Source organism: Vulpes vulpes, chromosome 14, assembly GCF_048418805.1.
Source record: "Vulpes vulpes isolate BD-2025 chromosome 14, VulVul3, whole genome shotgun sequence".
Taxonomy (NCBI): domain Eukaryota; kingdom Metazoa; phylum Chordata; class Mammalia; order Carnivora; family Canidae; genus Vulpes; species Vulpes vulpes.
The window spans coordinates 102,367,338-102,379,719 of record NC_132793.1 but is presented as its reverse complement, the minus strand read 5'-3'; the positions used below and the strand labels follow the sequence as shown (position 1 = coordinate 102,379,719).

The 12,382-nt window shown below is 46.1% G+C and overlaps 1 protein-coding gene and 1 long non-coding RNA gene across 11 annotated transcripts in view; one reads left to right on the top strand and one right to left on the bottom strand.

The window, feature by feature from the left end:
- Window positions 1-12,382, bottom strand: part of PDE8A (phosphodiesterase 8A) — a 154,152-nt gene that overhangs the window by 27,020 nt on the left and 114,750 nt on the right. For all 10 annotated transcript variants that reach the window (XR_011997113.1, XR_011997114.1, XM_072737363.1 and 7 more), the window contains 6 exons: window positions 8,496-8,566; window positions 8,067-8,231; window positions 6,673-6,721; window positions 6,323-6,458; window positions 4,649-4,847; window positions 702-919 (listed from right to left, as the gene is read on the bottom strand). Coding sequence is in view for 8 of the 10 variants with exons in the window: in XM_072737363.1 (XP_072593464.1) it covers window positions 702-919; window positions 4,649-4,847; window positions 6,323-6,458; window positions 6,673-6,721; window positions 8,067-8,231; window positions 8,496-8,566 (838 nt within the window). In the remaining 2 variants the exon portion in view is untranslated. The remainder of the gene's footprint in view (window positions 1-701; window positions 920-4,648; window positions 4,848-6,322; window positions 6,459-6,672; window positions 6,722-8,066; window positions 8,232-8,495; window positions 8,567-12,382) is intronic.
- LOC140595475 (uncharacterized) lies at window positions 5,974-11,644 on the top strand. The gene is made up of 2 exons (XR_011997115.1): window positions 5,974-6,077; window positions 7,793-11,644. It is a non-coding gene; the product is annotated as an uncharacterized lncRNA (long non-coding RNA).

Below are 12,382 nucleotides of genomic sequence, written 5' to 3'. Positions count from 1 at the left end.
GGCACCCTACTAGACATTGAGGGTACAGTGATAAACAAAAGGCACTGGCTACTGTGATCTTATAGAACTTAATCAAATCAGCCTCAGCCAAGTAATGAAGAATTATTATTTAAACATGTGATAAGTGCTATGAAGGAGTCTAGCACTGGAAAATTAGTATGAGGAGTCAGGGAAGGCTTCCTCTAAGTAACATGTGAACATTGACAATGATGAGAAGTGTGCTGGGCACAGGAGGGCAGAGAGGAGTGTTCGGAGAAAAAGCTTCTATGAGTCTCTAGAAGCTCAAGATGTCAGCATTATACTTTGGTGTCTTGAAATGTCAAGACATAAAAGAGCTGAATGAACCTTGAAAGCATCGTGCTAAGAGAAAGAAGCCAGGCAGGAACCACACACTGGGTGTGCTTCTGTTTATTACAAAATGTGTACAATAGGCAGATTATGGAGCCAGAACGTACACCAGTAGTTGCCTGTGGCTGCGGGATCTACTTGGGGCAGGGAAAGTGAGAGTCAATGAATGAATCTGAGGTTCTTTCTGGGGGATGATGGAAACATTCTTAAGTTGACTGCGGCGATGGCCACACAACTCTAAACATACTGACAACCCCTGTGCACTTTAAATGAATAAACTCTATAGTATGTGAATTTTATCTCAAAGTTGTTACAGGGACCAACATACTCCCCTATTCAGTGAGTGCTCTCACCTCTCCATGTTTTTGAAGATATTGCATTTGTCATCCCGGGTGGTCAGCTGGAAGGCCAGAGCCGCATGGTGGCTCTCCAGCACAGCAGTGTCATTATACAAAATGGCCAGCTCGCTTCCAGCATTGCACAGGAAGGAGTTGGTTCTCCCAGGGTGGTCCACGTCGTGGATGGTGGCTGCGATGAGGGCAGCGACCTCATCAACTGGATCTAAAGTTTGCTGCAAACAAGAGATCTTTTAAAAACGAAGGCATGGTGCTGAAAGGAGGGAAGCCTCTGTATAGTTTTCTTTTTGCCCTATTACTTTAAGGTAAAACTATTCCAGATTTCTGAGAAAAGCATATTGTTGAACAAATCCAGTTTCCTTACCTTCACTGAGAAATAGCTGCATGTTTGTACTTGTTAATTAGGGAACATTATCTGATTCTCAATCTCACACAAGTTAAGGACTTACCAAAATATGAAGCGTCCTCAATAGACAGGAGTCACCTCCTCAGCCAGTGTGACTTTAGACCCATCACAAAAAGTCAGATACCGACTTGGCCCAAAGTAAACTAGTATTACTGAGAGAGAAATAATTTAAAATGTGCATCACTTACATTAGTGGGGTTGGTCTAGTATTTCCCTCCGTTTTGGTGCTATCTTTGTCAGGCTGATGTCAGGGTTTTGTGAGTTTGGTAAAAATAATCTGGAAGTTGTCCATCATTTTTAAGTCTCTGAAAAGGTTTATGTAACATGGAAAAATCCCTCAAGGGGCTGAAGAACTCACCTGACCATCTGAGTCAAGAGCTGGATTAGAAGAATTTAGTTGATGGAGGTTAAGAACTACTTCCATGGTATTGACCTCTTGGTTTTCTACTTCTAGTATGTGATGTGAAACATTTTATTTTAAGACTTTTAAGTTAGTACAGAAGTGTCTGGCACTTTCTTCTTTCTGCACTTTTTGATTAGTTTGGCTAGAATTTAATTTTCTTGGTTATTTCAAAGAATCATTTTGGATTATCATTTTGGTCTCATTCTGTAGGTCTTAATATATAGATTTTTCATTGTGTTGGTTTCTAAAATTATTTAAAACATTTTCTCATTTGTAGCAGCTGACTTTTCTTTTTTTTTTTTAAAGTTTATTTATTTAGAGAGAGCATGAGCACTGGGGTGAGGCGAGGAGCAGAGGGACAGGGAGAAGCAGACTCCCTGATAAGCAGGAAGCCCTCCATGGGGCTCAATCCTGGGATCAGGCCTGAGCCAAAGGCAGATGCTTAACTGACTGAGCCATCCAGGTGCCCCACAGCTGGCATTTTTTAATTTAACCTTTAGTTATTAAATTTTAGTTTTGTTCTGTGAAGGTTAGAAAATGTACCCATGAAATTCTGAAGTTTATCAAGACTTATTGTGTCCTAGCAACTCATTTTTGGAAATATGCTATAGACACTTGAAAAGTGCACATCTCATTGGTCCTATAAATTTATTTAAATTAAAATTTAATAGTTTTAACTTTAAATTGGTGACTTGTATGAATTATATCTCGATAAATGTTTAAGTTAGCTAAATATATATTTGCATTTTATCACTAGAGTGGTTTAAAAGCAATAAATTATAGCAAAAATTAGGCTATTTTTATATACTGAGCCATGCTGACAGAGATGTGCCTACCTGCCCATTTGTTTTTGTATTTTATAAGACAGCCCTCTCTCTGGACTCTTAATTATGCCTATAGTGTTGGTCATGATCTTTTTTAAAAAAAAAAACAAAACAAAACTGGAGGGCAGCCCGGGTGGCTCAGCGGTTTAGTGTTGCCTTTGGCCCAGGGAGTGTCCTGGAGACCTGGGATCGAGTCCCGCGTCGGGCTCCCTGCATGGAGCCTGCTTCTCCCTCTGCCTGTCTCTGCCTCTCTCTGTGTGTGTGTCTATCATGAATAAATAAATAAAATATTTAAAAAATTTAAAAAAAAACTGGAAGGAACAGTGAATGGGCACCTGAAAGACCCAGATCTGAACACATCTGACCTCTGGGGTAAGGCCTTCACTGCTGCCCAGTAGGTCTGTGTACCAGGTGTTACCCTCATGTTGTCCTCTCCACACACTACTCCTCCCTCATAGAGGATAAGACGCTTGCCCTTGCTCTGCCTGACTGCCATGGCCCCACAGGGCTGTCTCCAGGTGCCAGGACACTAGGCAATGACATGGTGCTGCTCATTCCTCAAAAAGCCCTGTTAGACACAAAAACCGCGGTTCTTCTGAAAGTGAAATGGCGATGCCACTGGAACTCCCTGGACCTTCTGTGCCATTTTATGATAGATGTTGAAGGAAAGAACACAAAAGCTTTGGCAGATCAGCATAAGTCTAGTTGCTGCTTTGAAAATTTTCCTAACAAAGTAATTTACAACATGAAAAGCTTTCCTAGGAACTTGGTTTGAGAGTGGGCAGTGAGTCCCGAACCTTGACTGGAACCTTTCTCCTGTGAAGCTCTTCTACCATAACCCCCTCTCCCTCTTCCTCCTCAAAGCTGGACCTAAAGTTGCTGGACAGTGCCCAAGTGGCTCTGAGTCTGTGGTGACCAGCCACCAGTGGGTGCCAGTGGCCAGAGCACTGACTCAACAGAGCAGGACAGACATGGGATAGAAAAAGAACCTGCTATGCAAACAGAGAGCATGGACCAATGAGGGAATATCCCCAAATATGGGGAAAACGGCCTGCCCGAGTGGAGCACACATGGGAAACTGGGGCATCTAAGTCAGTCTTGGGGTGCAGGGTAGTTCAGGCAGGCCTCTCTGGAGGACCAAAGGCTGGTATGCATACCTGAAGGACAGGTAGGGACACAAGGAAGGCAGTACCAGCACAGGGAATAGCATATTAAGGGCAGGAGTGTTAAAAACAACATGTGGCCTGTGTGTTGGAAAGCTGTGAATAATCATACCGAGGAGTTTTAAAGTTTAAGTCTTGGGGTACCTGGGTGGCTCAGGTGGTTGGGTGTCTGCCTTTGGCTCAGGTCATGATTTTGGGGTCCAGAGATCAAGCCCCGCATTGGGCTCCCTACTCAGTGGGGAGCCTGCTTCTTCTTCTCCCTCTGCTGCTTTCCCTAATAGATAAATAAAATCTTAAAAAGAAAATAAAGTCTAAATCTGTAGGAGGTGGGAAGCTACTCCTGGGAACAATGGGGTCAGATGTGCTGTTTCAGAAAACTTGTGTGCAGCAGTGTGGTTGAGTTCCATGGGAGTCAGGGGGTCAGGAGTGCTTAAGTGGTACCATGTAGATGAGAAAGCAGGGCCCTCCCTAGGACCATAGCGGGAGCATTATGAGGTAAAGATAATCCTGAGGACACGGGGTGTGTGTGTGTGTGTGTGTGTGTGTGTGTGTGTGTTGTAATGTGACCTACTAGATGACACAGGCTTAGGGAGAAGAGAGAACAGAAGTGCTTCCAGGTTTCTGACCTGGGTGTCCTCTTGACTGATGGAATTCTGGCCTGGGCTGGCAACCCCAGGGGAGCATAGTGCTGCACAAGAATATAACTTGGCCTCAAACCTTGATGACACTGAGGGATGGGGTGGGTAGAGGGGCACCTAAAGTGGTGCTCTACAAGTTATGGCCGTACTTCTGGGGGGGGTCTCACTCTGAACCTACAAATTGCAGGCAACTAACTGTTCTTGCTGGTTTTCTCCATGGGGACCAATCTGCTCCTCACACTCCCACAGAAAGGAAGAGGCTCATGTCATGAATTAACCTATCAAACCCACAGAGCCACAGTGCAGCTTCCTGCCTGACTTCCCATGCGGCTGCACCCTCCCAGGGCTGGGCTGCACACAGGTAGGGACCACGTGAGCAGTCCCCCTATAGACTGGTGGCCCCCCCATCCCCGGTGGAGTGGTGCCCCACACAGAGCACCTCCGTGGAAGCAGAGGCCACAGCCTGCCCCATTGTCCCTGCCCACTAAGCATGGAGCACATGCAGCTCACCTTTATCCTCTCTTTGCAGAGAAAGTAGGCAGTGGCGTGAAGCACGTCAGCAGAGTGTGTGGAGTTGTGGTAGGGGTTAGAAGAGTGGTAATTGGCTTCAATAATCTGTAACCACGATCTCAGTGTTGTCTCGGAGCAGTTCAAGAATTCACAGATTCCGAAGCGAGCAAATATTTTGAGACCAAGATAAATCAAAGGCCTAAAGAGAAAAACATCCAAGACATTAAAACAAAGAAACAGGCAAAGTGTTGGGAGCCTATAGGTTCAGACCCAACCAGCTAGTGGAGTTAACCTTCAGAGAGCATGCAGGCAGAGGGTGGTGGAGCTTGTCTGAGTGGCGCAGGGCAGTATCGCCCTTTCTCCTGGCAGCCACTGCCAACCTTGGCCGGAGCCCAGTGCCAGCTCTCAGGCAGTGTTCCCCACTGGCTGGGGCAAGGTTTGCTCACCACCCCTCTTCCTCATTCAGACTTTAACTTGTACCAGTAGATTCTTCAAAATCAATGTGATGCTGGGCTTGAACCCTGTCCTCACTTTTCCACTTGCTGGACCTAAGATATGGGCCAGATGTCCTGTCTGGAAGCAAATAACACTTTCTGAAGATGGTGTATGAGCCAGATACCGTCACTTGTCATGTAATGATCTCAATCTGGAGGTAGGTGCTGCAGCATGAGGAAGTTTCCCCTGAGAAAGTGGTCAATGGGCCACCAAGTCAGGCCCTTCCTTGAGAAGTTAGCCTTGATCCAGCATCTGGCCTTCAGCTTGGAAGGTCAAGAAACGGCTCTGCTGAAGCAGTATCCTGAAGTCATCAGGCTCACAGGGTTTGAAGTGGCCTGCCTTGGCCTGATTTACATGAATGCAATGGCACTAGCATGTAAGCCAGGTGCTCGAAGATTCGTCTGCTATAGAAGTGTCCTTGCCCATGAGGAGTACATGGAAACAGAACATACCAGAAGGCTGACTCCTGGTGAACATGATTGAAGGGCAGGGGCTGTCCTGGAAACAGTTCACCCAGACTAGGAGGAGATCTGAAGAGTTAAGTATCCTGTGGGCCACAGAGCACGCCTCTCCCGTAACTGCCCTCTGGGCCTGGCCAGGTTCGGTGCCCTACCGTCTTCCCTGTGTGTCATGTCAACTACACCCTTCTGGCCAACTGTTCTTTTCCAGCGAGGTACAACATAGAAGGTAAGATCCCTAACCCCACCCCCACTCTCTGAGCGTACTCAGATCAGGATGGAGTTTTGGGGGGCCCCAGGCCTGTCACCAACACAGCAGCTGAGATCTGGGGATGGCTGTCAGCAAATGTGTCTGTGTATCTCTATTTTTCAGTTCCAGCCTGAGTGGGACTCTGTGCTGCTGTCTCGACATATCACCACATACAGAAAAAACTAACACCTGTATTTTACAGGAGAAACCTGTGCCACTTGAAGAGGTAAGTCCTGTTAAACTTCCCACTTGCCCTGAGTGTGCTGTCTCCGCAGGAGTCATGACCCCGCTGACCCTCCCTGATCCCTTGTCAGCCCAGGTGGTCAGGGGTGCCTGCTGCTCAGCTCCTCTTTCTAGAGCCTCCCTCCCTGACCAGGGATAGTCTCTAGAAGAACCCACACTCCTTCAATGGCTCTCCACAGAGGCCCTTGGAACCAAGCTGTGTGTCTGCCAGGCTCCAGGTGGACTCACCTTTTATTTGTGGCAGCCTCCAGTTCAAAAATATTGAAGTCCCAGTACTCCTCGTTTTCCATGGCCCGAGCTATCCGTGGGGGGACATCATGAAGGGAGATGGGGGTGATTATACTGCTGGGCACCTGCTGAAGATCTGCAAAGTGATGTGGTGGAGAACAAAATTAATAGGCTTTATAGTATTTACTGCTCCGGCGGGGACAGCTGCTTTGTTTCTGAGGTATAGGACATACCAAGAAACTTCTTACAGATGAAAAAAATTAACTGAAAACATATCTGCAAAATGTTTTCACCATTTGTGTTACTATAATATTAACAATGCCCTGAAAAATTAAAAAGTTAAAACTCACTTTTTGTCGAAAGAACATACTCATTCCCAGAGAGTCTTCGCAAACCATCCTGATAAAAATCAAGGAAACAAGAGAAAGAGAAGTCACAACTATTCCTTACTTCTTGAAAATGCCAGGACAGTAGGTCTCCGAGGAGAGCTGAGGGCAGCCTCTCCACCAATGCCCCCTGAGCTCCCCTGTGATTAACAACTGGACTCAGTCACCTGACACAGAGCACAGGGCCTGATGCTGGGAAAACTGTCTAAGCTCAAGCCACACAAGCAAGGTAAGCTTGCAAGATGCCCCAAAGCCCAGCATTGCTGGGGGCCCTCAGTGCCGCTTGGGTGTCTCAGGGACAACTGGCTTCTGCCCTCAAGCCTCCCCTCTGCCATTTCCTTGCCACCCTCCTTACTGCAAGGGTAAGGAGGCTGTCTTTTCCAGCTTCCTCTGGAAAAGTGGATTCTTTTGCACTTCCACATACCTTCAGAACCCTGGCTGCCTCTTGGAGTGAGAGCCCTCCTAGACCATGGCACGAGCCCCTAACAGCCCCCCTCTCCCATCTTCCTTCCCTTCCTCCCTCCTCCAAGGACATAATCCCACCTCACCGCCATTATTTTCACCCCTTACCCACAGGCTGGAGGCAGCTGTGCCTCAAATAGGTAGGACCATGGTTAGACATTATTGTCCCTGGGAACCACTGTACCCTACAGATTACTATAGAAGGTCTAGAGCCTTCTGTTTAAGACGTGAATTTCAGAAAGCAAGCACTGGGAGGGGAGTGGAGTTTTTGTTGGGGTTTTTTTGGCACTGGTAAGGAGGTAAATTTTACTTCTGGCCAAGACAAGAGGTGAAGACAGTGACAGAATGATCTGTTTCCCACAAAGTTGTTCTTCCCTGGTGAGACCACTCTGCTAGCTGGGCTGGAGGAGGCCTCCAGGACCCCCGAGAGCCCATGGTATGAAACCACCAAATCTATGCAGGTTGTTTTGAAAGGAAACTGTGCCCCATCCTCTGGTGCCTCTTAAAGTATATATAGTCTTTCTGTGTCATAATTTGGTATGAATCATTTCTTTCTTTTTTTTTTTTTGCTGTAGTTTTCAAAATCTTTAAAACAATCAAGTTTTACTTAAATTCCTCATAGGACCCCTAAGCAAAAATGAAGAACCTAGCCCTGCAGACTGTCAAGAATATGCTCCCCCTTCTCTGCTTTGAGCTGAAGTCTCCCTGGGTGGCAGGCAACAGGTGGGTGACGGCTCTGGCCAAAGAACAGTCGAGCCCGGGTGATGGAGGGATTCAGGCCTCCGCTGAGCCCTACCCATGAAGAGCTCTGTGTAGGCCAGCCATACACAAATAATGTCTGGGGAAACAGACAAGAACAGGAGGCTCTCACCAGCAACCGGGCCAAATATACTTACAGACATTAAGCCCCCAACAAGGTCATTGGCATGAGGATCATCATCCTTAGCACCAAACTGTGGTGAATATAATTCAGTGCTTCTCAGGATTTCCAGCACACGGTCTAAGGCTTCCGTCACAGGCATGGGGCTGCTCTCCTGGGCAGCGTTGATAATGTTGATTACCTACAGCATGGAAAGACCACATGAGATTCAACCCTACATGTGGAGGGAGGGCGATGCAGAGGGGCAGGCCGGTCATGGTGCTCAACCAAACAGACCAGCCTCTGTGTTCATGTGACATGTCCTCTTTCATTAGAGGAGACTGCTCCATACAATGAGGAAAGCATTCTTATGAGGCGGGCCTGCTTCCTCTCACTGGAAACATGCAACCCCAAGAACAAGGGACTTTCCTGCACACTTGTTGGACGCCGCCCACACATGCCCTACCTTGGTGATGGGCGCCTCAATCGTCATGGAATGTATCCGGGCCATGGAGGAGTGTCGTCTCTGACTGCCAACTGTTGAGAGAGCACATGACATGGAGGTCAGGGTACGCACAGCTGCAGGCACCTGCTGACCATGGGGGGCCCCGGGCCCTGCCTTGTTCCCCGCACTGCCCCCCCACAGGCTCCCATGTGCTCAGCTGCAAGAGCAAGGGGGAGGAGTGGAACTGTGTCCCAACAAGCCTGGGGTTCTGGCAGAACCAACTGCCAGCAGCTTCCTTCAGTCCTAGGCACTAGGATGCACGTGCCCCCCCAGACTGAACTTCTGATGTCACAGGCCAGAGAAAAAACAGGGTAAACAATCTAGCAAGTCAAGGCCAAACAGTTAGCCTCTTTTTGCGTTTATAACAATAAGGCTTTTAATATTCAGCTTGCCGCTATCCAGGAGCAAAAATGTTCTCGAAGACAATGCCACACAGGCTCTTTGTTTCATATATGGCAGGAGCAATAAGCACAGTCCCCTATCAACTGAAATACAGGAATTTTTGGTTAAATTTTTCAAGGCACCTTTTTGGTGTTCTCCATGGTGATGCTTAATCAAAATCAATGAGGTAAACACCATCAATGAGACAGGCAGCAATGCCTCAGCTCTGTCTGAAGTTTGTTCATGTTCTGGTGCTCCTGTCATGATATGGTTCCTCTGGGGTAAAGGGAAGGCTGGGTGGTGTACAGGCAGGAAAAAAAAACATACACATAGTGTTCTGTGTGTCTCCCTGAAAGCCCCACTGTCAGGCCAAATGCTGTTTACCACAGACCTGAAGGGACCATAGACTGTTCAATGGCCTGATACGTCAGTCTTGTTTCACCAAACTGAGGTCTAAGAAGCACAGGGCAAGATTAACCATCTCAGGGCCTCTAAAGCGTTTTAGATCTCAGGGACCTACAACACTCCTTACATCTAATTTTGGCAAACAGCATATGGTTGCCAACTCCCCATTCTACCCAGTTAAGGTCATTAAACCAAAAATAAAAACCACTGTTTTATCATTATGTCATAAAAGGACCCGGTCTCATTTAAAAATGTAATGAAAGTGACATATGCTTATAAAAATGAAATAACAGTATAAATAAAGTAAGAAGAAGAAACAGGGCATAAAGGCTGCCCTGTGTGCAGCAAGCCCAAAGGAATCTATAAACACTACTCTGACAACCGATGAGCAAGTGTATCAAGGTTACCGGGTACGTAACTATCAGGTAATTACATAGAACATCAAAGTTCTATAAACTAGCAACAAACAATTAGGAACTAAAATAAAACATCATTATGAAAGCATCAAAACCCACCAATATTTAGGAATATATGTAAGGAAAGATGTGTAGAATTTATACACTGAAAATGCAAAATGCTGCTGAGAGAAAATTAAAACCACCTGAAAGGAAACACAGAAGGCATCCATGGTTTGAAAGATTCAGTATCATTGAGATTTCCATTTTCCCTAAAGTGATCCATAGATTCAAGAGATTCCCAGAGATACCACCCCAGGAGGCTGTGTGTGTGTGTGTGTGTGTGTGTGTGTGTGTACGTGTATAAGTAAACTAACAAGCTGATGCTAACTGTTGTATGGAAACACAAAGGACCTATAATAGACAAGACAGTTGTAAAGAACAGTAATTTTACACTACCAACTATGAAGGCTTTACTGGAGAGGCTCTAGAAGCTGATGGTGGTACTGGTACACATATAGACTAACAGAACAAGGAAAAGAGAAGAGTCCAGAAAGTGACCATCTATTTATCATCACCTGATTATAATAATGGCACTGCTGAAAAGACTTTTTTTTTCTATATGATGATGGGCTAATTGGACTTGCATGAGCGAGGAAAATTCATCCTTGATCCCTACTTTCATCAGATATAAAAATTAATTTGAAATGAATCACAGACCTGTGGTGAAAAATAAAACAATAAAGCTTCTATAAGAAAACACGGGAGAATATCTTCATGACCTTGGGCTAGAGAAAGATTTCTTGAACAGGACACAAAAAAGCACCAGCTATAATAGAAAACACTGATAAAATGAGCTTTATTAAAATTAAGAACTCCTGTTCACATTAAAGATCATCAAGAGAGTAAAAAGGCAAACCACAGACTAACAAAATATATGTGATGCATAAAGAGTTTTTAACAAACCAGTGAGATAAACAACCTGATTATAAAAACAAGCAAAATATCTGAACAACACTTCATAAGAGAATGTCCAAATGGTCAGTAAGCATATGGAAGGGGTACTCATCCTCATTCGACACCAGGAAAATGAAAATTAAAACCATATCCACCAGAATGGCTGAAATTTGAAATGCCAAGATAACCAAGTGCGGGAGGTTGCAGAGCATCGGGACCACCCACACATCAACAATGGGCAAGAATGTGGGACAACACATCTTGGGGAAACATCTGCAGCTGCCCAGAGGCCCAGCAATTCCACTTCCAGGTAGGACAGGAACACACATGTCCACCAAAAAAGAGTTGCATAAGAACATTCACACAGCCTTATTCTTAACAGCTCCCAAATGGGAAGAGAACACAGATACCTATGAACAAGAGAATGGATCCACGGTGACACATTCCTACAACAGAAGACTGCAGAGCAATAGAGAAAGGATGAAGTCCTGGCACACCTAACAACATGAAGGGATCACAAGAACACGAACTGAAAGAAGGCAGATGCCAGGCATACATGCTATAAAATCCATCTCTCTGAAGCGTAAGAGGAGGCCAAAGAGGTTTACAGTGCTAGAAATCTAGTGGCTGCCTCTGTGAGGTACAAGGTGTGTGTGCATGTTTGTTTTCTGTATCTGCTTTGCTTTGGGTGGTGGTTACACAAGTGTATGGAGCTGTCAAAACTCATGGAACCAAACACTTAATATCTGAATTTCGTGTAAATTATAATTCAGTTAAAAAGACTAGTGATTAGAGGCACATGGGTGGCTCAGTGGTTGAGTGTCTGCTTTTGGCTCAGGTCGTGATCCGGGAGTCCTAGGATTGAGTCCTGCATCAGGCTTTCCGCAGGGAGCCTGCTTTTCCCTCTGCCTATGTCTCTGCCTCTCTCTGTATGTCTCTCATGAATAAATAAATAAAATCTTAAAAAAAAAAGGCAACTAGTGATTAAAAACCAGAAACATGGGGCACGCCTGGGTGGTTTGTTGGTGGGTGGCCAACTCTTGATTCTGGCTCAGGTTATGATCTCAGGGTCCTGGGATCCAGCCCTGAGTTGGGCTCTGTGCTCAGCGGAGAGTCTGCCAGGGGTTCTCTCTCTCCCTCTCCCTTGGCCCCTCCTCCTGTTCTAGCTCCCTCCCTCTTTCTCTCTCTCAATCTTTAGAAAAACAAACCCAGAAATGTTAAAGAAAAACATTTACCTCTTAAAAATACAGAAATGGACCAAGTCAGTCTAAGAATGAACAGAACATGGGAGGAAGATTGTTGTGGGTGGGGGCAACCTTGTCCCTGTCCCATTCTGCCCGAGGCCCATGGGGGTGCACGAGTGAGGGCCACAGTGAAGATGGTGGTGGCAGCTACCGTCCCCCCTTGCCAGGCACCCTCATGTAACCCTCACACAGCCCCCTGTGGGCAGCATCACTGTCCCCATTTCACTGTCCCCATTTCAGCAAATGGAAGCACAGAAGTCTACCCCCAAGGCTGTACACAAAATAGATGATGCTGGGATTAGAATCAAGGGTATTCCGAGGCCAAAGCCCAAGCTCTGGCCCGTGACACCACACTGCTTCCCTCGCAGCAGGGTGGGGCCTGTGTAGTCTTTCCAGTGTTTTCTGAGCCTCATAACAAACCCAAGGGCACTGGATCCCCGTTGTATTATCTCGGTTGCTATTACCT